At 41.0% G+C, this 21,994-nt stretch overlaps 1 protein-coding gene across 4 annotated transcripts in view; it reads right to left on the reverse strand.

Annotated features, from left to right (window-relative positions):
- The window catches only part of CACNA1C (calcium voltage-gated channel subunit alpha1 C), a 498,947-nt gene that overhangs the window by 107,830 nt on the left and 369,123 nt on the right, over nucleotides 1–21,994 (reverse strand). For all 4 annotated transcript variants that reach the window (XM_052789484.1, XM_052789488.1, XM_052789485.1 and 1 more), the window contains exons 10-13: nucleotides 17,326–17,416; nucleotides 8,113–8,139; nucleotides 5,866–6,026; nucleotides 4,845–5,070 (exon numbers count right to left, since the gene is read on the reverse strand). In XM_052789484.1, coding sequence (XP_052645444.1) covers nucleotides 4,845–5,070; nucleotides 5,866–6,026; nucleotides 8,113–8,139; nucleotides 17,326–17,416 — 505 coding nt within the window. The remainder of the gene's footprint in view (nucleotides 1–4,844; nucleotides 5,071–5,865; nucleotides 6,027–8,112; nucleotides 8,140–17,325; nucleotides 17,417–21,994) is intronic.

Raw genomic sequence — 21,994 nt, forward strand, 5'->3', positions numbered from 1 at the left:
AATCACTTCATTTTGAATGCACATTACTAGCAAGCTTCAACAGCTGTCACAGGTCAGCAAGCCAGTAATGTTTGCCTGTGATGTCCAAGTCTTCCTTCTAGCATCATCTCTTGTGGCCTACCACCATGCTTTGAGGTTCCACCATGGCCAACGTTCTCCACTCCCTTCTCCCAAAGCCCATAACACTGAACCTTTCTTTCCTTAGAGGACTCTGAGTTTCCAGCCATATTTTCCTTGGAGACAAAAGTTCCACTTGAGAGGGATGGCAGACATGTCTAGTGCTCTCACTCCTTTGAGGAAGCCTGATCCTTCAACGTACAATTTTTTTCTGAAGGTAGTGTAGTCATTAGAGACAAGGGTTCTTAAAATCCCAGTTAATTTAATATTTTTAAAGTGTCAGTGTGAAAAGACGACTTTTCTTGTCCCATGGAAGACAGGAATGTTTGAGCAGCCCAATCACTTTATGAAGGTTAGCAATCTGATCTGCAGAGGGACACTGCCATGTCCTCTGAAGTTCAGCAACTGGTTCATCTCCAAGGGCTGAGCTTCAAAGAGAACTGTGATGTTTTCCCTCCAGCCCAGCTTCAGCACTTCAGAGAAAACTAGAATGCTTTAAAGTTTAACTGCAATTAAAGAGATGAGCAATGAAAAACTACAGAGCAAAGGTAAGGGCATGGAAGCTGTGGGCTCAGTGCCACCAAATACCCGCACTGAATGTGCAATGTAACAGCTCGCTGTATTTGCTTTTATGCTTACAGCTCTCATAGTTTCACACTTTGGTAGGAAGGGAAAGTGACACAGGAAAAGGGAAAAATCCATTTCTGATGAAACTCAGAAACTAACTGACTTTAGCATTCTTAAACCAGAAATTGATGGGGTCCAGTACATCTCTCTAAGTCTTCCAATGTCAGCCAGGACACACATCTTCTAGGTCTTTCTAGGAGTGCCCTTAAAAGGCATAAAGTGAAGCTGTTACACACCTGAATAGTCTCAGTGACTCTAAGCTTAAATGCCTTGCTATCTCAGAGTGCAACTGCGCAGGCTTTCATCAGCCCTGCATTTCTTACAAATGGCTCAGTACCTGAGATTCAGTTTCTTATGTAACTATGAAACTTAAAGCAATTAACTGAGATAACACGGTGATAAGATCAGCGCTGTTTTATCTATGTACTGAGAGCTAGCTAGAAATACAGCACCATTAGAAAAGTAAACAAACCAATCAGGGGGAAAAAAAGAGAAAAAGGAAAAGGGAGAGGATAAGGAAGGCTTGACTTGACTAGGATGTGAAAATAACAATTGTCTTATCTTAGTGTCCTAGAAGCCTGACCTGAGGTTACCATCTGCCACATTAGGTGGTTGCAGAACTAACACGAACACCCCCTCAAAATGAGATCTGGGGTTACTCAATGAAACATAAGGCTTTTACGTCAGGAACGGTTGAAGCCCAGACAAAGAAAAAGTCTCTCACTACTTCATCCTCTTTGATTAATATACTACAAAGAAAAAACAGTTACAATAAATGTCACGCACTGCTGGATGGAATCAGAGATTTTGGACCAGGCAGCATATAATGGGAGGTACAAGAGAAGCACTGCTGCTGCCTCAGACTTAGAGGGAAAGGAATGTGCTTCTTAACATCTCCCACTTGCAGATCTCAGACCCTTGAGGATGCTAGTGAATGAGGTACTGCAAAACCTCAGTGAGTAGGACGTGATTATGATCCCTGCTTCAAAATGGAGGAATGATGCAGAGAAGTTAAATGGTTTGTTCAACATCTCACACAAAAATCACTTGCAGAACTGGATTAGAACTTAATGAGTTCTTTTGTTCTCTTCCCTCTCCTCTCCATTGCCTTCCACTATGTCTTTATGGTACTGGCAATCACAGATGCAGAGCTTAAAACAGTAGCAACAGCTGGCAGTCTCATTGTAGGAAAGCTTCCCACACTGTTCATCCAATATAAAACCACTTTGAAAGCAGGTACAAAAAAAAGGTGCCCTCTCTCTCCTCCCTACAGTTCACAGTGACTTATCTAGTGGCAGGATTAGGTATAAAATATCAAATTTCAGTATGCTGCTGCAAATAAATTGATTCATTTTTTAAGTATAAAGGACTAAATATAGGGATTTATAAAGCAGTAAAGGACTGTTTATAAAGAGAAAATAATTTGTTTTCTCATAGCAAAGGGAGATTTTCTGCACAGCCCTGTAAAAATTAGGGAGAATAAAACAAACAGATTAAATTGTTTGCTTGTCTAATGTACAAGACTAAATGATTCTGAAGAGTATTTATAATTTTGGAAGGAATGTTTGCTCTTGAAATTCTAAATGTGGTTTCTAAAATGATGCATTGTTCATCTGATGGTGTCTTTATTTGTTTCTATTAGATTAGGGAGCTGCATTTGTGTTTTTCCTAGAAGTGTATCATCTTGACGCACCCAGAATTTGTTTGTGCTTGGTGTTTACCATGGAAAATCCATATAAATATATAAAGATTATCTACTGATATACTCTCACCAGAGTAATTCTCCTGCTTTGTGCCTTTTTAATGTCCTTGATTATCACTATTTTCATGTCCACTGTATGTCCCCATGTCACTGCTCTTGAATATATGTTTGACATAAAACATTACACTATCATCCCTCCTACCCTTCCCACCTTTCTAGGATTGTATCCTTCTGTAATATCATTGCACTCAGGTGGTGTATTCCACCAGTATTGATAATGTCATCAATAAATCATCACTGTATTTAGAACTGATTGAATAATGGAAAAATTAGTATTTTACTGGAGAACATCAGAGGTAAAAGTTTTGCTTTAATTCCAGAATATTCTCTCCTGCAGTAAGACATGAGTGGGCCTAAAATACTGCTTTGGAGGCTTGTGCTAGGGCCTTCCACATGAGGGTGAACTTCACCCATGGAGGGGAAAAATCATGAAGAAAATTATGAATAATTAAAAAGCACAGATAAATCTAAGACTACTGCAACCTACTTGCCAATATTCTAGGAACAGGAAAGAAGGCAAAATCCGATTAATACATTATTCATTATGACTTATTCCTCAGCTCTGTGCTTTACACATAGACCCATGTACAAATTGCAGGAGACATTCCAGGTAACATTTGCTTCCTTAGTTCTGCTGCAGAATGAAGGTAAATAAAACTAGTCCTACTGCTGGTTGGTTCCAACATTACACCTCTGCCAGAAGCTTTAGGAATATTTGAGTACTCCAATAGCTCAAGCTTCCTAAAGTATTAATGATATTCTCTCAGCATTTGCCTTTCTATTACAGAATTCTCTTAGCTAGATTATATATTTTGTGTAAGAATGGAGAAATGTCTTGAAAAAACAATGACCTCTCCAGGATGCTATGTTGAAGCTTATGCTTTTATAGCTATTGGTATGTTGCCCTGGGTGTATCTGATTACCCAATGCCTGAAACAGCTACTGGTTTCCTCAGAAACCAGGCCTGGGACTCAGTGATGATAGCTTTCAGACCCAAAGATCCAGGAAAAACAGTCACCAGACCAGAGATCCCCCCTATTTCTGAAAGGGCAAAGATGCCTTTCTTGCTGGAAACTCTTTAGCTGGAACAATTTTCCCTCTTCTGTGATCACAAGTCCAGACCACCTTTTTTTCTTTTTTTAATAGTTGTAGGCTTGCTTTGGCCTCTCTCTCTGAGACTGTAAACTGATTTTCTGACTCTGCCATCTGACCCTGAAAACCATCCACCCTGCCAGAGAGTAGAGGCTCAGAAGCTTTAAGGGTAAATCTTGTAGGATGCACAAGTCCAAGTCTGTTGTTTTTTCTGCCTCTCAGCTCTGCCATCTTGACTGTCTTCCAGTTTTGGTCTTGTTTTTCTCACGCGCAGTGTTTTTTATCTCAAATTTGTCAGAAATTTCCTTTGGGGGAGTTTATAGCAATTCTAGGGACATTTTCATAGCTGAGCTTGCAGAAAACGCACTCTTTCACCACCTCAGTCAAGCTTTTTATAAGGTGCTGACTGGTGCCCACATGGGAAAAAGCAGACCCTGTGCTGCTTCGGGTGAACACTTGGATAGATTTGTTCCAAGAGCTCCCATCTGGGTAAGCTGGGAGCTGATCTCTTCTACAACCTACCCTCAAGCTGAAAAACTCCTGCCAAACCAAGCTGGTGTTTTGGAGGTACCTGACTGCAGAAAGCAGTGACTGACACCCCTGTGCCTTTATGCAGAGGGAGAGGAGAAAGAAGGACAAGGCAAAAGAGGGGACACTGGGGTCTGGAAAAGCCTAGTTTCTTGATAAAGCTGCTGCTTCATGCTGGACTCCTCTGAAGGAGAAGGGCTGGCAACATCCTTTGCCTATAGTGCTGGTGTTGACACTGTCTCCCACTCAGGCCACTGTTGAGTCTATTGGAGTTGGCATGGGCTCCTCAGTCAAATGTTTTTTTGGCTCAAAGCAGTCTTTCAGGCTCTTCTCTGTTACCATAAAGCAACAGAAAAGATCACAAGGCTATCTGCTGTTTTGTTTTCACTTTGTCTTTTGCAGGGAACTGTAAGAGCCCAAGCTCAGCTCACATTATCCTTCCAGATTTCAGTTGAACAATCTGCATGGTATCAAGTGACTCCAGCCCCCTATGCCAGACTCCTCACCAATCCTTACCACTCACATCAGGGATATCCAGTCTGTACAGCCCTCCCCATCCTGCCACAGACTTCAGAGGAAGAGGACTGTCAACCTAGCAGTCTCACTACCCAATTAGTGGTACAAAAAGTGAAAAAACAGGGATGTGAGTGACTTGCACCTATATATGTTATGTATTGAGCAGTAGCCCTCCTTCATTTCCAAAGAAGCACAAAAGTACCTTGTGATTTTAAATATTCTCAGGAGTCGAACACATCTCAACACCGAAATGCCCAGTGGTGACATGATCTTTGTCTCAACGAGAATTGTTTCCAGGATTCCTCCACACACAATGAAACAGTCAAAGCGGTTGAAGAGGGACACAAAATAGGCCTGGAGACCAAGGCTGTACATCTTCAGCAGCATCTCTGCCGTGAAAAGAGCTAGCAGCACCTTATTGGCAGTGTCTCATGAAAAACAAACAGAAATAGATTAATGAAACTTAGTCAAAAGGTCATCACAGCTAACCATCGGCCCTTGCCTATAAGAAACCCCTTCTGGGATCAGTCTGAAAGGTTAACTTCATATAAGCTTGGGTCAAAGAATAGACTTCAAAAGCATGGGCATCTCATTCACAGAAATGTTTTACAAATAAGCTTACAGCAATTCTTATGTATTGCACGTACAGCTGTGATGTATTACACAACCACACAACCTCCATGGCAGGGACATGCCTTCCTGTGCACAACCTCCCATCACATTTGTCATCTGCAGATGAGAGTGGGAATAGAAGAGCTGCTGTGCTACCTACTGTTGCTTAATTAAGCCTTTCAGCTGCTCTCACCTTCGGTAAGGATTCAACTGTTCTGCAGACAGAAGAACTTTACAAATCACTTCCCTGGTAACTAGAATTTATCATAAATGCCATTTCAGGGAAAACCTTGGAGAACCTGTGGCTCCCAGTAGCTATCCATAAATTGGAAATGCAGTTTCTGCAAATATATATTTAGCATAAGCTCCTGATTTCACCTACACCCAGTGGAACACTGCTTCGGCTGGAAATGAGGAACTTACATTTTCCCTGAAACTTCCCCCATTGTAGGCAGATATTCTGTTGTGTTACTTAAGATCATTCACAGACAGAAGACTATTTGGAGCTGTGTATGCTCCTGCTCCATTGTGTGGTCTAACGCATCAGCTCCTTCCTCAGCCCCTTTTTTTGACACTGACTACAATAAACAGAACCATCAGCTTCTCCTCACCTTGGACCTCCGTGAGCCAGTCTGGCTGGTTGTAGTGTTCAGAGGCAATGGTGAGGGTGTTGAGAAACACAAGGAAGATCACCAACCAGTAGAAAACATTGGACTTGACAGCGGCGCGGCACTTTCTTCTGCAGAATCGATTCCATCGGCGCCAGTAGCGACTTGAAAAATTGGAAAAGGAAAAGTACTTTTCAGATAGGGATCCTTAGGCTATTGCAAATCTCTGTCAAGAGAGACTCTAGTCTTGATTTATTGTTCAAGAGTGGTAGAGAATAACTTTAAAGTTCACCCTGAGAAATGTTCTCTCATTCTCATCTGAGTCAACAGTTGTGATCATCCTTCCTTTAGCTATAGGAATAAAGTTAGTCCTAAGCCAATTTGCAACATTCAGGGGTGAACAAACCTCTTCAAGCAACGTCTTAATCTGATGAAGACATCCATCGCAGCTACCCTGAGAGTTTTTTTAGCCCAGTTCCTACAAAAATAATTATTCTTCTTGTATTTAATGCTTGTGGCCTGCAATGGGACCTTGCCCAGCCTCAGGATAGTCAATGAAAAGATACCCACTATATACCATGGACCTTTGCATTAAGTCCTTGGAGATGTGAGGTCAAACAAAAAACATGGAACATTTCCAACATTCAGCAATGTTCAGGAGCAAGCCCAATATGAGCGCTAACTCTGAACAGAAAAACAAAACTTAGGGAACCTCAGCATCTCACCTTCATGCCTGGAACTAAGGATACCATTTGCGAATCAACAGACCTTTTAAAGTTTGCCTTCCATGAACATATCCCCTTGTGTCACTGATTTCAGAGGGTAATTACTAACCACAGAAGATATTTAAAGCTAATTACACACCTCCTACTCTTCAGAATTTAACTTGCATAGCAACCAGTTTCCAGGCAACACTTGCTACTGTATAATAAATCTAATAGTTTTATATAGATATTACATACATATGTGTGTGCATGCATCTCTAAAGAGACACACACATATACAACATTACAGGAAGAGAGAACTTTTCTTGGCTAGTCTTTTCTTACGTATTATTTCCAGTGATAAACCATGGCTGTGAGGTCAGGGTTCAGCACCTATATGAGCTAAAGCCAGGCACACTGGCCAAGAATTTTGCAACAACATTTTAACAGGTAATCAAATCCAGGCTGGTTTAGCTATGCAATTTATAAAGGCACCCAATTGAGCTAGCACAGACATTTAATAAGGGTTGTGTGTTTTGTAGGGGTTTTGGGACAAGAAATGATCTTCCCAACTTTCAAAATGGACACACCACATAGACATTCATGTTGTTGTTAAATCATTAGCAATCCCATGCACTTTTGTTTGTACTTATGCACAAATGTGCATGCATGTGACCATGTGATGATACAAGTGTTTTTTTGTGCTTATACCTACATACAAATAAATCCACCGATTGTAGGAATGTGATCATGTATGCAACTCTGCACAGGGATGCATATAGGCAGTCTGTACGCATATGTGCATTCCTGAATTTACATTACTGTTCATTATTTAGGTAAGCTGAAGGACAGAGTTGCTCACTTGCTCCAGTTATTCTGAAAATTAATTTAGTTTTTTTATAAAATTGACTCTGAATTCAGTTATGGAGGCAGCTGGGTTCCTACTGAAGAGGTAGAAATGGACTGGGACCTCAACAACCAAGTTCCGTGAGTTCATTCAGCCTTTCCAGTCAAAACCCATAGACGACCACCTGGGAATTGTTTCACATATTCACAAGCTTTAAGTCAACAGAGAAACAAATACTGCCAGATTACTCCACATGTCCCATGGTGAAAGGGAGAATTTCACAAGTAAGATGCAAACCTCATCAGTTGAAAGATTTACAATGAAGCAAAGCAGAGTAGTGCAACAAAGTGTAGGAAAGAGAACCTTGAGCTGACAGGGTTGATGTTAATGGCTGTAGTATAATTATGTGGTTGAACTTTTTTTTTCTTCTGCTTTTATATTTTATGGCTTGAGATATGCAGGTAGCAGTCAGATAGGTACTTCTGAGTGAAATATTGTCAGTAGTCCCTGTGCCTTATTTCAGTATGAAACTAAGAAAAAGGATCTTGATTTTTGGTAGGTGACTGACTAAAATCTGACAAGTTTGGCAGTATCTCCTAGAATCACCACTGTGTCCCATAGATGCAGGAGTAAACCACTTCACAAAATAAAGAACAAAACCAGTGGAAAGGAGGAAAAGCGAAAGTCAGTTTTACTTACCTAAACTTTGATTTTGAGATCCGATGCCTGAAAGATAAGAATTGCCATTAAAGTCTCTGAAGCTGTCCCATACCTCCCAGGCTTTTATGAAAATAGCAATAGAAAGAAACAAAGTTAAGCTCAATTAATTTTTTAATGGATGCTGTTTTCCTCTTGAATCCCCTCCCCTGTAAGTCAATGTAGGCACTGGGCATAGCTAGAATTCCCTGATATACAAATCTTGTTTTTTGATGGGAGTCATGAAGCAGAAGTCATGCATTGATGGGATTCCACCACCTACAGACATCAGTGAACTAGCTTTTCTCTTGGGTAAAAGGCTGGCCTAATGCTAGGAGCACTCTACATCTGCTACCAAATTTATTTTTCAAGTATGACTCTTTTTTTCTTTTAGTCACTGGTTTTTTTTCTTATATTAAAATATGTATGACTTTACACAGACAGACTTGTTGCTTTCACACATCACCTGTCACTTCAGGATATATAAGCACATTATGAAACCATGGGGAAAATAATGCTTTCTTTTTTCCCAGCAATTGAAGGAAAAACAGTGCATGGTGGATATTTTCAAACATAGATACTAACACTTATTTGTCTTTATTATCTATGTAAATTGGTTTGAATTCAAAAGGGTCTGAACAATAATGGATTCTGTTGCTATCAATTAAATTTGGGGAATTAAGCATTCCTGAAAATTTGGCCATGTTCCCACTATATACGTGTTTAAATATCTAATTCCATGCACTTGGATTTATTCACCTAAATAATCTCATTAGCCTTTTATGAGAAGTCACAGGCAAAACTAGAGATAGACCCCAGTTATCTAACCACTACCTTGATCTGCTTGACACATGTCCTGTAAGGCCTTTGAGCTCTTTGGCTGTCTTTTGGTACATACGTAATGGTACACAGAGAGAAATAAAGTTATGTGGATGCAATGACATGAGTCAGAGGTGATTCAGGAAGCTGCAAAATCCACTACCAATAACAGAAGAAATGAGAATCTGGGGAGTGACTATGAACAAGATATTTCTGCTGGGTTGAAGCATTTTTTAAGGTTCCCTCTATGATAGGAAAGTGATTCATTGTTGACAACAGTCAGCAAAGGTCTTACTGTACTGACTTAAAAATGGATTCACTGTTAGTAGACAGGGGACAAAGTAATTCTCAAAGCATCTAACGCTACTTTCTGTAGCAGCCTTAAAAATGGTCATATCCCTGTTTGAGGACATCAGTCACTGACAAGTAATCAGTGATGGGTCAGTTTTCTTATGTGGAAGAGATTTTAGTGATAGGAACATTTCACCAGCAGATGGTCCAAGCCAAAAAAAAAAGCCTTTGCACTGAATACATCATTCCTGCTGTGTCACAGGCAGCTTGTCTAGGCCACATACTAGGCAGCAGTGTGGTTACAGACACATGCAAGAACTCTTTTGATAAAGAAGAAATAATGCACTGGCTGAACAGAATGCTAAATTATGCTGCAGAGACAAAGCAAGCTTTAACAGGGATGACGAGTGAAGCACCTACAAAGCACATCCTTAATGTTAAAGCTATCCCAACTTCACACTGAGAATTCTTGCTTGAGAATCGCTACCTACAAACTGTAATGGATCAGGTTTACAGGCAACGGGGAAGAAGGCTCAGACAAAGACAGGGGAAAGAAAAAGAAACAAAAGTCACAGTGAAGGAGAAAGCTGGGCACTGAAAAGGAGATGGCGAGGACTTTCATAAGAAACGGCTGTGGGGGGAGAGGAAAAGAGAGATGTCATGGGGAACCTGCCTGGTGGAAGGTGAAGGACAGGGAGTGTGAAGCCCTCTGGTGACCTCTCTGGCTAATGGTTTCCCAGTAAGGGAGTTGTGTGGCATTTAAGGAATCTTTCATTTATTTAAGCAAAAGAGATGTGGCAGGTGTAGTACTCATACGCATGTGATAATTATATCTTTGGAGCATTAGGAGCAGCAGCCAAGCGCATTCAGTGCTCCCACAGGTTAGCTACAGCCTTCCCCCCCCCGCCCCCCCCCCCTTGCCTTAGTGCTATGGCAGAAGGCTTTATCACATGTGGGTGTGCTATATATATAGAACAGGACAAGGAAGGAGGAAGAGATATATATTTAGAGGCAGAATCCAAGAGTGAAATGGAATTTTGGAAACACAAACGGTACAATAACTGATTCTGAAAACATTATGCCCAAATCTGAACCACATTTTTCTAATGACCCTTATGGTCAAGAATCTTTTGTCTTTCAGAACCAGGGTTAACTATGTCATATAAAAAAATGCTTTTATGGTGTGAGTAGGGGCTGTCAAATAGTCTGGATTTGGAGCCTTGCCATGGCCTCTTTCTGGCACTCCAAACTGGCAGTTGCCAGGGGTTCAGGGTGGACCAGATTCTCTGCTGAGTTTAAGCATGGATCTCTTGCATCCCTGGTATCCTGGGAGCTTTATGTCATTAGGAGAAAGAGAGTGTCCCCATCTGTGTCCAGCTCTGGAATGTCTTGAGAACTATTGTTTAAAATCATGGTATAGGAGTCTATATAAAAACCATTTCAGATCACTACTGAGTGTTTTTATCATAGGGACCATGTAACTCAGATTATCTTTTATAAAGACAAACACAAAAATCAGACCTCTACTGTTTGACTAGCTATCTTTTAAATTCTCTAAAACTCTTCTAACCTTACATAGTTATGTACCACATACAGATAAGACAGTGAAATTTAAAGATTTTATCAACATAAACTCAGGATAATCAGTGTAATTTAAATGTAGTGAGATATGCCACATCCTAAGAGATAAAGTCTTCATTTCTCTGTTCATAGTGGACACCAGAGGAGAGAAACTATGCACTTGTGAAGGATATGACACTCGTGTATAACAGGGATTGAGGGCTTTGTGTAACTGTACACACAACAAACAATTCTGGAAAAATCTTTTAGGTCTCCAAGCATGACACAAAGGCCATGTTACAGTTGTTTTCTGGGTGTAGAAATTACTAAACATGACGATGAAAATTATCTGGCATGTTGATCACAACTACTTCTACACCATATGATCCCACCTATAGGCAACCATCTTCATGAGAACTTAAAAAAGCCCTTGGATACTAGTAAAAGCTCTCAGAAAAGCAGTAACACAGAAATTTACTTACTATGCCTCTAGGTTATACACAACTTTGGGGAACATCCAAAGAGCTGCACTGTGCCTATCTTACAGATTTTAGAGCTGTGAGAACACAGTCCTGGTGTGATATTGATTCTGTTTTGGTGCAATATGGTGCATTCATGCAGTTACTGGTCAAGTGGCACAACATTTTTCCCTCTCTCTATTCCTGCTGATGACATTTCATTGCTTCTAGTCAGGATGCTGGCATCCCTGAACAGAAGATGCCCACCCTTGGGTCCTTTTTCCACATATTACTGGGACAAAAGCATATAGTGACATGACATTTTCAGGAATGCATGCTGCATACCTGATAATCTCTCAGCCTAATAAAGTGTTAGGGCTAAGTTCTACCCTCAGCTATGCCTCTGCGATTCACACTGAAGCAATGGGCCTCCATCCTTCTGCCTGCTTATCCTCTGTACAATGCAGTTAACACTGGGGAGTTATACAGGAACATGCAATGACCATTTCTTATTTCTGACCGTTAATTAAAAGCTTCCAGCAAAACAGAACATATGACTGACCCTTGATAACTTGCGTTCTGATGTGGACTGAGATCCTCCTGTTGAGGCAATCACTGAATTTCAGCAGAGTCCACACAGCGATGCCTCTCCTCTTTTTTTACATTTTTGCCCGTCTTGCAGAAGCACTAGCAAGCATGCCAACCTGATGGGAGTGATGCTGGTTTTAAGAGCGAGGTGGTTGTTGGCCAGCAGCAGTAAGAATCTGTGGAACATCCTTAAGAAAACTGGATCTGTCTAGCTTAAAACTGAGCTGGTTTGCTATTCAACAGGCTTTCTTACAGGCTGGGAAAATAGGCCAGCACTTCAGCATTTAGTGAATATTCTTACTCTCCCTGTGGCAAGTCAGAGGCAAGGCCTGTCACAGAACCTGAAGTAGGAAGATAATTCCTCCTCCACAAGGTCATGCTATTGTCCTTTAGACACATATCTAGAGCTGACTGTGAATATCAAAAACACCTTGCTCATAATAAATTGGAGAGCAGTAGCTGAGCTTGACACATAAGGGTTGATCCTGTGTGTTTTCCTGCTGAAGTCAGCAGTGGTTTCAGAGCTTTTGGCAGACTTTTCTTACTACTGCTTCTGATGTGATGGGGACTTTGGTCCTCACAGAAGGAGGCTATCTTCTCATGAGGTGAAAACCAGCAGCTATAGCAAACCTGCAAGCAAACTGACTCTTTCGCCTTTACCACTAGCTCCTACGCTGATTATTGCAAGAACTGCATAGGAATTATTTTCCCAGCCAGCAAAGCACCAAGGGAAAATCACTGATAGTTCAGCTGCCAGGGAAAGCTTCCATTGTTCATAATATTTTCAGGACACACTGTTTTCAGTTGGAAAGCTAGTGTAGGTTGTTAATTTTGTTTTATCCTGTTTTATTGTTTTAACCCTCTTTGGTGGAAAAGCAATTGAACTGTCCCCCCCAAAGGTATAGAAATCCTGGCCAAGGTGAAAATGCCAAGTGGCTTATTGTTTCAATGAAAGCAGATAATTTTAAGCTCTCTTTCCCTTTGAGCTCAAGTGCTTCACTTTTCTATTGAGGCTCTATGGAACATTAACTTCCACAAAGATCTTTTTTTTAGCTAATACATATGTATAGAAGCAAGCTCTATTGTGGCACTCCAGATCTGTATGGTTGTACTAGAAAATTAACATTCTGGTGGTATTGGAGGATTATATATGCTGACATCCCGCACAGAACAGATTACTACTGATTATGAGCAATAGCCCGTCCTCAGGAATCTATGTCCTGCACAGCAGTAACCACAGAGGCTCAGGGAAATTACTCGCTATTGGGAAGTCCTGGGTCTATAAGGCTATCCTGAAATAGAAACCCATTGCTCCTAGTGCTGGGTTTATCCCACTGATACTTGCTGCAGAGGAAACATGTTTCTTTGTACCCAGAGGCAACAGGTTATTAAAGCTGTGACCCATCAGAAGTAAGATGTTCCGCTTTCAAATGTTGTCCTTGAGGATAAAAGCTGTTGTGTTTCTACTGCAGGGCAGATGTCAGGGCAGTACAAGGCAATACCATGACAGGGATGATATACTGTGGAAGTTGTGGGATGCTTTTCAATGTCCTGTGGAACCGTACAAAAACTTTTTCAAATTCAGATGCCTGAAAATGTTAACGCCAGTCTTAGGAAGGGAATTACTCCCTGCCACAGCTCTCCTGATGGCATCAGAATTACACCAGGAATGAATATGGATGAGGGGGGGTTGTTTGTTTTAGTTCGAAGAAACTGGATTTACACAATAAGCAAAGAGATACTAGATGTTAGATTCTTCCTGAAACTCCTTCTGCTGGTTTGAAGACTGGCATTGATCCAGACAGCGCAGCTGATGAAGGCAGTTTCTATAGTATGGATATTATAGAAATAAAAGCTTCTTTGAGACAATTCATCAGTAGGAGATAGCTTGTGTTTGAGAGGTACTCTCCTGATCTCACATAGCATATGTCTCTGTGGAGCTGAGAAAGGCTGTCAGGGAAGATCTCCTTTTCCAAAAGGCACGCTTGAGCCTGGCTTCTCAAGCAGATCTTTCTGTCATTCACAGGCTCAGCCTTTCAAAGCTCTACAGCTTTTTATAAGAACAGAAAGAACAACCAGTAATTCTAAGTTATATTCAATAAAAATGCTTTTTCTTTCAGTCTCCTGGGTACCTTTTTTCCTTTTATCATGAGTGCATTCTGATGGCTAGCTCAGCCTGTAACCATGGTGGTGGTGCTGGGGTGGTTAAATGCCCTAGCAGTCTGATGCCACTAAATAAATAAATACATTAGCTTTGACTTGCAATCTCCCTGTTGCTTCAGTCATGTCTGATTGCAGCTTGCCCAGTGCAGTCTCTGCCCTCTGAGAAAAAAATGTGTATAGCAAGGCAATGGGGACTCCTGGCTACTGGGTGATTTTAGCTGGCTGGTAAAAATGAAGACTCATCTGAAACTCAACAATCAAACAAAAAACTTGTTTAGCCATTTCAACTGTAAAAACAAAATCTGGAGGGCAGATGACTGCTCAAAAGTCTGGGCCTAATCTTCAACTAGAGTAAATCTGGATGGCATGACTATAATTATTAATGCTTACTCAAAGTCACTAGTACTAGATGAGGAGCTTATTTGAAAAGCTCAACTGATTTCCCACATGAATTATCTCTATTCTTGAACACTGGGCCAAATTCTGATTCTCTTAGTCAGGTTTCAATAAAAAAAAATACTCATTCAAATAAATTCTTGCTTACATTTTATATGTTCCAGCAAGAATGTTGGCCTATGGGGGGTTTCAATTAGGGCTCAGTGAGAAGAAGAGGACTTAATACTTCTAGAAACCAGGAAAGCTGCCTGAGTGTGTGATGCAGTAACAAAACAAACTAGAAAGGATTCCAAGCCTCAGAATCAAAGGCAGATCTGAATTTACCCATAACTAAGGAATTTGCAGCTCCACAAGTTTGAAACAAACATTTTACAAAAGCAGGAACCATTGGCAAAATTTGTGTCTCACTCCAGAATTTCAAATACAATGATACAGCCATTCATTTTCCTGGATGAAGGAGCCTATCCATCTCTTAGAGATGAAAAGCAATCTGAGTGAGGCCTTGAGGATCCTAACTATCCTTGGGTAAGGGGTAAAAAAATCCCTCTCAGTAACAGACTTCAATTCCCTTACTATACATCACCCATTTTCAAATGAAGTAGAAAGTGGCAAGGAAAGTCTTTATCTCCCCGAATCTTACATGTCCTGCTCTGGTGAAATTTAGGGCCCTGTTTTAACATTTACAACATGGGAAGAAGAAATGAAGCTCTGTTTTCCTGTCATTTCCCTATGTCTTCTTCCCTAAAATGTGTTGGACGTAGCCATCCCTTCTCCTAATGCTAGGAGTATAGTGATCACCATGCCAGACCACACTACTGCCACTCTTATGGGGGAACATTGGGCCATTTTAAGTAAACTCCATTCTAAGTCATGATTACATTTAGGGTTGGGTTTAACTTCAGCTCTCCTGGCCACATTACAGCTAAGATGATTATGTTCTGCTTGCCAAAATTCCCAACGCAGTTTCAGTGCAAAAGAAGCTATCCCTCACACATCTTCTAACACACTTGTGCCCTTTGTTTTTAAACACCTGTCACATTTTACCCTGATGGTGGCTGAACTCTAATGCTGTGAAAACAATCCCTGCCTTTACAGTTCATAAAGTGCTTTAGGATCCTTTGGGATTAAGGACATTAAACGAATGCAAGCTATAATATTAAAAATATATGCAACTTTATAGTAACAGTTGCTATTGTTGTTGGCACTGTGTAGCAGCAGGGAATCCATTCTGTTGGGAACCATAACTGCAGAATAGAGATGGTTCTCCAAATTGGATCCAGCTGGAAGAACTGGTCACATATCCAGCTGCTGCTTCCTGTAATGCGACAAGAGCACAAGCAAGTTGGTGGGGTGCTAAAGGAAGGACTACAACTGCCTTAGCACCATGAATAGATCTAGCCTGGTTCCTTCAGAAAAGAGTTCATAATCTAAACTAAAAGACGCAGCACGTAGGCAACAGCAGGCAGGTGAAGGAAAGCTATCACAAATAATTTCTCCTGGCGTTTGTAAGTTGCTGGCTGACACAGGAAAGCAGATTGAATTTACAACATATTCCACATATCGCATCTTGTAATGCAGATAAGATCTCCTCCTCTTCAGTTTGTAGAGGAGACGGCCAAGGGTGTGTGTGGGAGATACAATCAACATTTACAAAGTCATGAAAGTGATAGATAAGCTGAATATGGAACTGTTGATCACCAAATCTCACAGTATTAGAAGGAGAGGACATTGACTGAAAGTAGTAGTAGATCAGCTTAAAACAGGTATGAGAAAGTACTTGTCTACACAGCAGGTAGTGAACTTCTGAAACTTGTTGCCACAGGAGATTGTGAGGGCAGACAGCCTTAGTGGGTTCAGATAAATGCATGGATGACAGGTCCATAAATGACCACTAACAGCAAAAAGCAGAAGTGTGCCCTCTAACATCTCTAATCCAATAAGCATGAATTTGGGAGCAGTAAAAGGGGACTGAAAAGTAGGAAATGGCCAGGCTTGCATACTTGCCCTTCTGTCACTGTCAGGACCTGAACATTGGGCCAGCTGGACCACAGGTCTGCCAAAACAGAGCATTTCTTCTGTACTTATGATGAGCATTTGACCAACACTGAAGGGCTCAAGGTATGCCCAAAGACAGGACAGAGCCTCAAAATACTCCAGCATGGTACAAGCTATAGCACTGATATGCTTAGCCCATTTTTCAAGGAAATTTGGAGGGATTAACGTATTCCCCCCCAGCATAAAGTCCATTCTTTCCAAGTCATGCAAAAAGGAAGAAAGGACTCCTCTTGCCAATTGTTGCTTTCTTTAGCATCTCTTGATGCTAAAAAATATACCCTATAATATGGTATTCCATAAGTGCCATCTCATACATTCTTGAGCATCTCCATTAACTACAATGGTGCAATTTCAAGGAGGCATTACTCCCTCCTAACTGAAGCATTTCTTTGTCAGTACAGTATTGTGTTCAGCATTTTAAGAGTGTAATTCAGGCTGCAGGATGGGAGATATCATCCATGTGTTTCTATTACAAGACACTGTAAAGTGTACAAGAATCATCAGAGAAATTAAAACAGACCTATCATTTCCACTTTTTGGTCTACTTATACTGGATTTGATTATCTATCACCAAAGAGGAATTTTAAAATAAGAACACTGTTATCTATGATTTCTTCTTTTAGCTATTATGCAAAACCAGATCTGCTTATCCTGGGCATTCTGTGCTTTATTTACATCTATGTAAACCCAGAGGCTCTCCACTAATGTCCAGAGTGAGTTTACATTGCAATTAAGATAAGAACCAGGATCAATAGATCTTCTGCACCCTCTCCTTTCACCCACTGTGGAGTTTTCTTCCCCTTAAAAAGCCTGACATTTGCCCTGGCTTTAACCCACCAAGCTCAATCCAACCCCTACATACATATATCTGTGCATATGTACTCACGCTAGCCTAGCACCGCAGTTTTCGCCTTCAATATCTGCTCCAGGGACGTTGTCTGTGTTCACGGACTCGGTCTCGCTGGTGGGCATGCTCACTGTAAGAGTCAAAGGGAAGAAAAAGAGAGGGTTTGCCATTAGAACCTGGCACATCTATTAACGAATTACATGAGTGAAGGAACTGCTTTAATGAAAAGACCCTCAGCTGCAGCTCCTGAGGATTAAGCAACTTGCTTAGCAAGTCTAGTGCCTTCCTGCACAGGCCAGGTTGGGCAGGTAGACTTCAGGAACATACACAGGTTACTCAAATGCTAAAGAAAAGTGAAGAAGCAGCTGCTCTCTTTCTTTCAGAGTCAGTTCCTGGAAATCTTATGAATGACAACCATTGAAAATTAGAGAACCTGGCAAAGCCAACAAGAAGCTTTTGTTTGATTCAATGGAACACTTTAAAAAAATGCCCCTTTACTTGCACCAGCCCAACCACCTCACTGCCCTCCCCAATCTTTTGTGTGATGATTAGAATACAAAGTACCAGATTGACATGCATTCAGACAATGGCTTCTGTTAGCCTGATAGCAAGTACCGCATAAATAATACTGATTGCTCATTTGTCATACACTAACTGTTAATATGTTTCAACCTTACACTTATAAACTGGACCTATAGTGATAAGAGGGGAATTCAGAGTCTCTGACCCATTCAGATGTTAGCAACAAAGGAGCTAATGAATATGGACTATGGTGGAGATTTTATGTTGACACTGACCAGCTAAGAACTGAACAGAATCTTCTAGGCTTTTACAGAAGTATCATGGAACAAACATCAAATGAAAGCAACGTTAGCTGTGAACCTATTTCATCTGGATCCAAGGACCTGTCACATATTCTATCTGTTATCAAACCTCAATATTTTATTTGCTTCTACAGGTCATAAAAAAAAAATCACCATTTCCATTCCACCAGGTGCTCCCAGCTCCTGTATGAGCTCTAATAAGTCCTTAATACATAATCATTCAATATAAGTTAGGGTAATGGATAGGATCCAATATGTGTCCTCTTCCCTCCTCCCTACTTTTCAAATACACAAAACAAAAGAAAAAATGATACTTAAAACTTAGTGATGGAGGAGTTAAACAGATGTCTCAGATGCCTGGTAGAACTTCAGAACATGACCTGTATTAGCAGTTGGATATATATCTCAGATGAAACTTGAGAGCATGCACTATTAGCTGTTAGAGAGCCTTCCAATAGCCTTTAAGAATATGTTACTCAATACTAAGAACATATCTATTTGTGGGTCCTTGGAGTAAAAGGAGGCAATGTAGAAAAAATAGGTTCTGCGTTTCAACTGGGCAGATGTTTAATGGGCCATGGTACCAGGTCTTCTTTCAAAAGCTAGAAAAATATCAGAAGGTTCTTCCAAAGAGGTCATGGGTTACTGCTTTGAAAACATTATGGTAGAAATGTCCCTCAAAATGAACTATCTTTCCTTCATCCCACCCCAACAATTCACATGCCTACAACACGTCTTAGGAAATCTAAAGTTCTTGTGCTGTGTTCTAAGGACCACATGAAATAATGAACTCTTTAGCACTCTTGACATAAGTATGAAATATTGTACTCTAACTGTGCCTGTTCCTTTACGAAGACTAGATGTTTTAATAATCTTGCCTATTTGAAAAGACAAATTAAGGAATCAACTGAATTCATATTTTGATGTACATGAAACAGTCAAGTAAGCTGTAGGAAAAAACAACATTCATAATTAAAATCTTCGGTCCGGACCAAGCTCTTCAGGAAAAAAACCCAAACATTGATATTTCGCAAGTCATCTTTGAAGATGAGGTAAAGCACTTTCAAGACATATTTGAGCTTATTTGCAAATGGAAAACAATTTGGAAGACATTAGCAAGAGATTGATTTGCAGAGCAGCTTATTAGCTTGAGTGCATGAAGAGGACACTGCACAAGCAATAGAAAAAGCAAGGCACGCACATGCAGAAATACACAAAGCTATATTATATGTCAGTCTGTATAGAGATATATAGACATATACACACACACAGATACACGCAGTGTGGACACAGAGTGCAGTGGAACATTACCATGGGTTTCTGTGGAGTGACTAAACCAAGCAAACTTTCCTTTCTTCTTATCAGGCAAGCCAGCTGGAGTGCTTCCTTTCACAGACAAGATGGTCAGTGTCAAGTACCAGGAACAAGACATCAATAGAGAACATGCAGCCAGTGACAGGCAAAAGAAAAAAACAAGGAACTCAGCTTACACATGACATCCACTTCTGTCTGAAAACTTCATCATGTGAATTAAAAGTACAAAATGAAAAACAAAGGTATACAGAAGTATGAAATATCATAACAGATCTTCAGAGAATAACCTTTCCTTGCCTTCTGCTCTTTTTTCTATCTGGCTTTTGAGAACATGAAGTTGCTGAATTTAAGTTTATGGGTCAAATCCTTTTTCCAGTGAAGTCAACAGCAAAACTCTTCTTGTTTGACTGTCTGACCTATTGAAATTGATGAGACTAAGGCAATCACAATGTGTCCCCAGGTTATCCCCTGACCCCTAGGGTAGGAATCTGGACTAGCCTATTTTTGAATGAGGTTCCTTGGCTTTCTTCCTAAACTGCTCCAATATCTAGAAACTCTTTCAAAATTGTCAGAGCTGCTAAAGGAAAGTTGTTGGGGTAATCACATTTCTCTGTTCTTCCCCATCTCTAGAGATTAACAACCTTCATCCAGCACTCATATGTATACTGCCTTACCCAAACTAGGATACCACTAGACTATGTCTCATGATCTCCATTTGAGTTTACATGTAGCATTCACCCTCTGATGCCCTCCTGCTGCATGGCTTTTCATGGCATTACTTAATGTTGATCCTCTGCCTGTTGTGCACAGAGCTCCTCAGCCCACGCAGATCAAAGGTGCATGCATAGAGACATCTTAGAGTGTACTTGGCACTTCCCTAATCTTACTGTTGCAAAAAGCCAAATTTAAGTAAAGTGAGGGATGCAGGTGCAGTGGCACACGGGCTGAAGAGACTCCTGTGGTTCAGGCTAGCTTGCTGGCACTAGCTCACAGGCATTTATTACACTGCACTGATGGAAAATGTTAAGGACAATAAAAAATATTAAGATAGTATCAAGTATTAGAGGAATGACGGCCTAGAAGTTAAAGGTCAGGACAGATGGGAGATTAGGACTGTATTCCCCAATGTGGTATGCTCTCAGCAGGGCAGTCGCTTACTTCACCTGACACCTCACATCCCCTCTTAATATCAGGGGATAATCATGTGTGCAGATGCTGTGAGGTTTATTCAGGCCAGTTAACAAATCCTGAAAATAGAAGATGTTGCAGAAGAGCTGTGTATAAACTGGGCCTGAATATGAGACGAAGTAGACCAAATACTGCCCAGATGTCTTTGTTATCTGACTCGGTTCTCGGAGACACAGACCTTGTGCCCACACCCTGGCTCCAGTCTAGAAACAAGGCAGGCATTTTTGCAGTCCGGGTAATTAATTACTGGAACCATGTACCAAGAATGCTGGTGGTAAATCCACCACAGGAATGTTTTAATCAAGAAGAGATGTTTTTTTCTAAATGGTGGGCTCTAGTCCAGACCAGAGTTATGTTTAGGACCATGGTATACAGACTATGCCATCTCAGTGGCCACTTCCTCCCTGTAATTTTGGGAGCTGAGAAAAAGGCAAGAAAGAGGCAAATGCAGATTTCCTCCCACCTGGGCACAAAGTGACTTAGCAGTGGAAATCCTGGTGCCTTGTGTCCTGTGCCATGTGTCAGTGACTTATGCAGTCTTACAGGAGTCATTCTCTGTCAACTTCAAAAAATCCAGTGCTTGTAACCAAACCAGAGATCCCCAGAGGGCTTCGTTCTGCCAGGCATAGAGGGATCCCACCTCCCCACTTCCTGGCCTTCAAGCAGACCATTAAATCTTCCATCTACCACATATTTTGCATTGAAGGCACTTCAGTGTCCAAACTGCAGCATGGGCAAGGCAGTGATCGATCCCCATGCATACTATTCAACTGCCCACCTAATACCTTAAGGTATTAGGTCAAGCAACTAAATAACAATGCTGTATATAGCTGACTTGTTGACAGTAGAGAACACCTCTGTCCCCACGCTTATCCATCCTAAGTGACAGCAGGTTGTCAAAGGAGTGAGAAGGCATTTCCATTCAGGCAGTTTGCCTTTGCCTGGCTACACCAGGAGCAGCAGTCCAGCTAACAGGGCAATGAATACACAGAGTGGGCAGCTTGCATCAACCAAACCAGTACAGTGAACCACTAACAACAACACAGGGACAGGTCCCATAGAAGATATTACATATTTCACAGAATCCTGGAACGGTTTGGGTTGGACGGGACCTTTAAAGATAGAATCATAGAATCATAGAATCATTTCGGTTGGAAAAGACCTTCAAGATCATCAAGTCCAACCATTAACCACGCCCCCTAAACCATGCCCTGGAGTACCCTATCCACTCGCTTTTTGAATACCTCCAGGGATGGTGACTCAACCACTTCCCTGGGCAGCCCATTCCAATGTTTGACAACCCTCTCAGTAAAGAAATTTTTCCTAATATCTAACCTAAATCTCCCTTGCCTCAACTTGAGGCCATTTCCTCTTGTCCTATC

Source organism: Harpia harpyja, chromosome 6 (assembly GCF_026419915.1).
Source record: "Harpia harpyja isolate bHarHar1 chromosome 6, bHarHar1 primary haplotype, whole genome shotgun sequence".
NCBI classification, from domain to species: Eukaryota; Metazoa; Chordata; class Aves; order Accipitriformes; family Accipitridae; genus Harpia; species Harpia harpyja.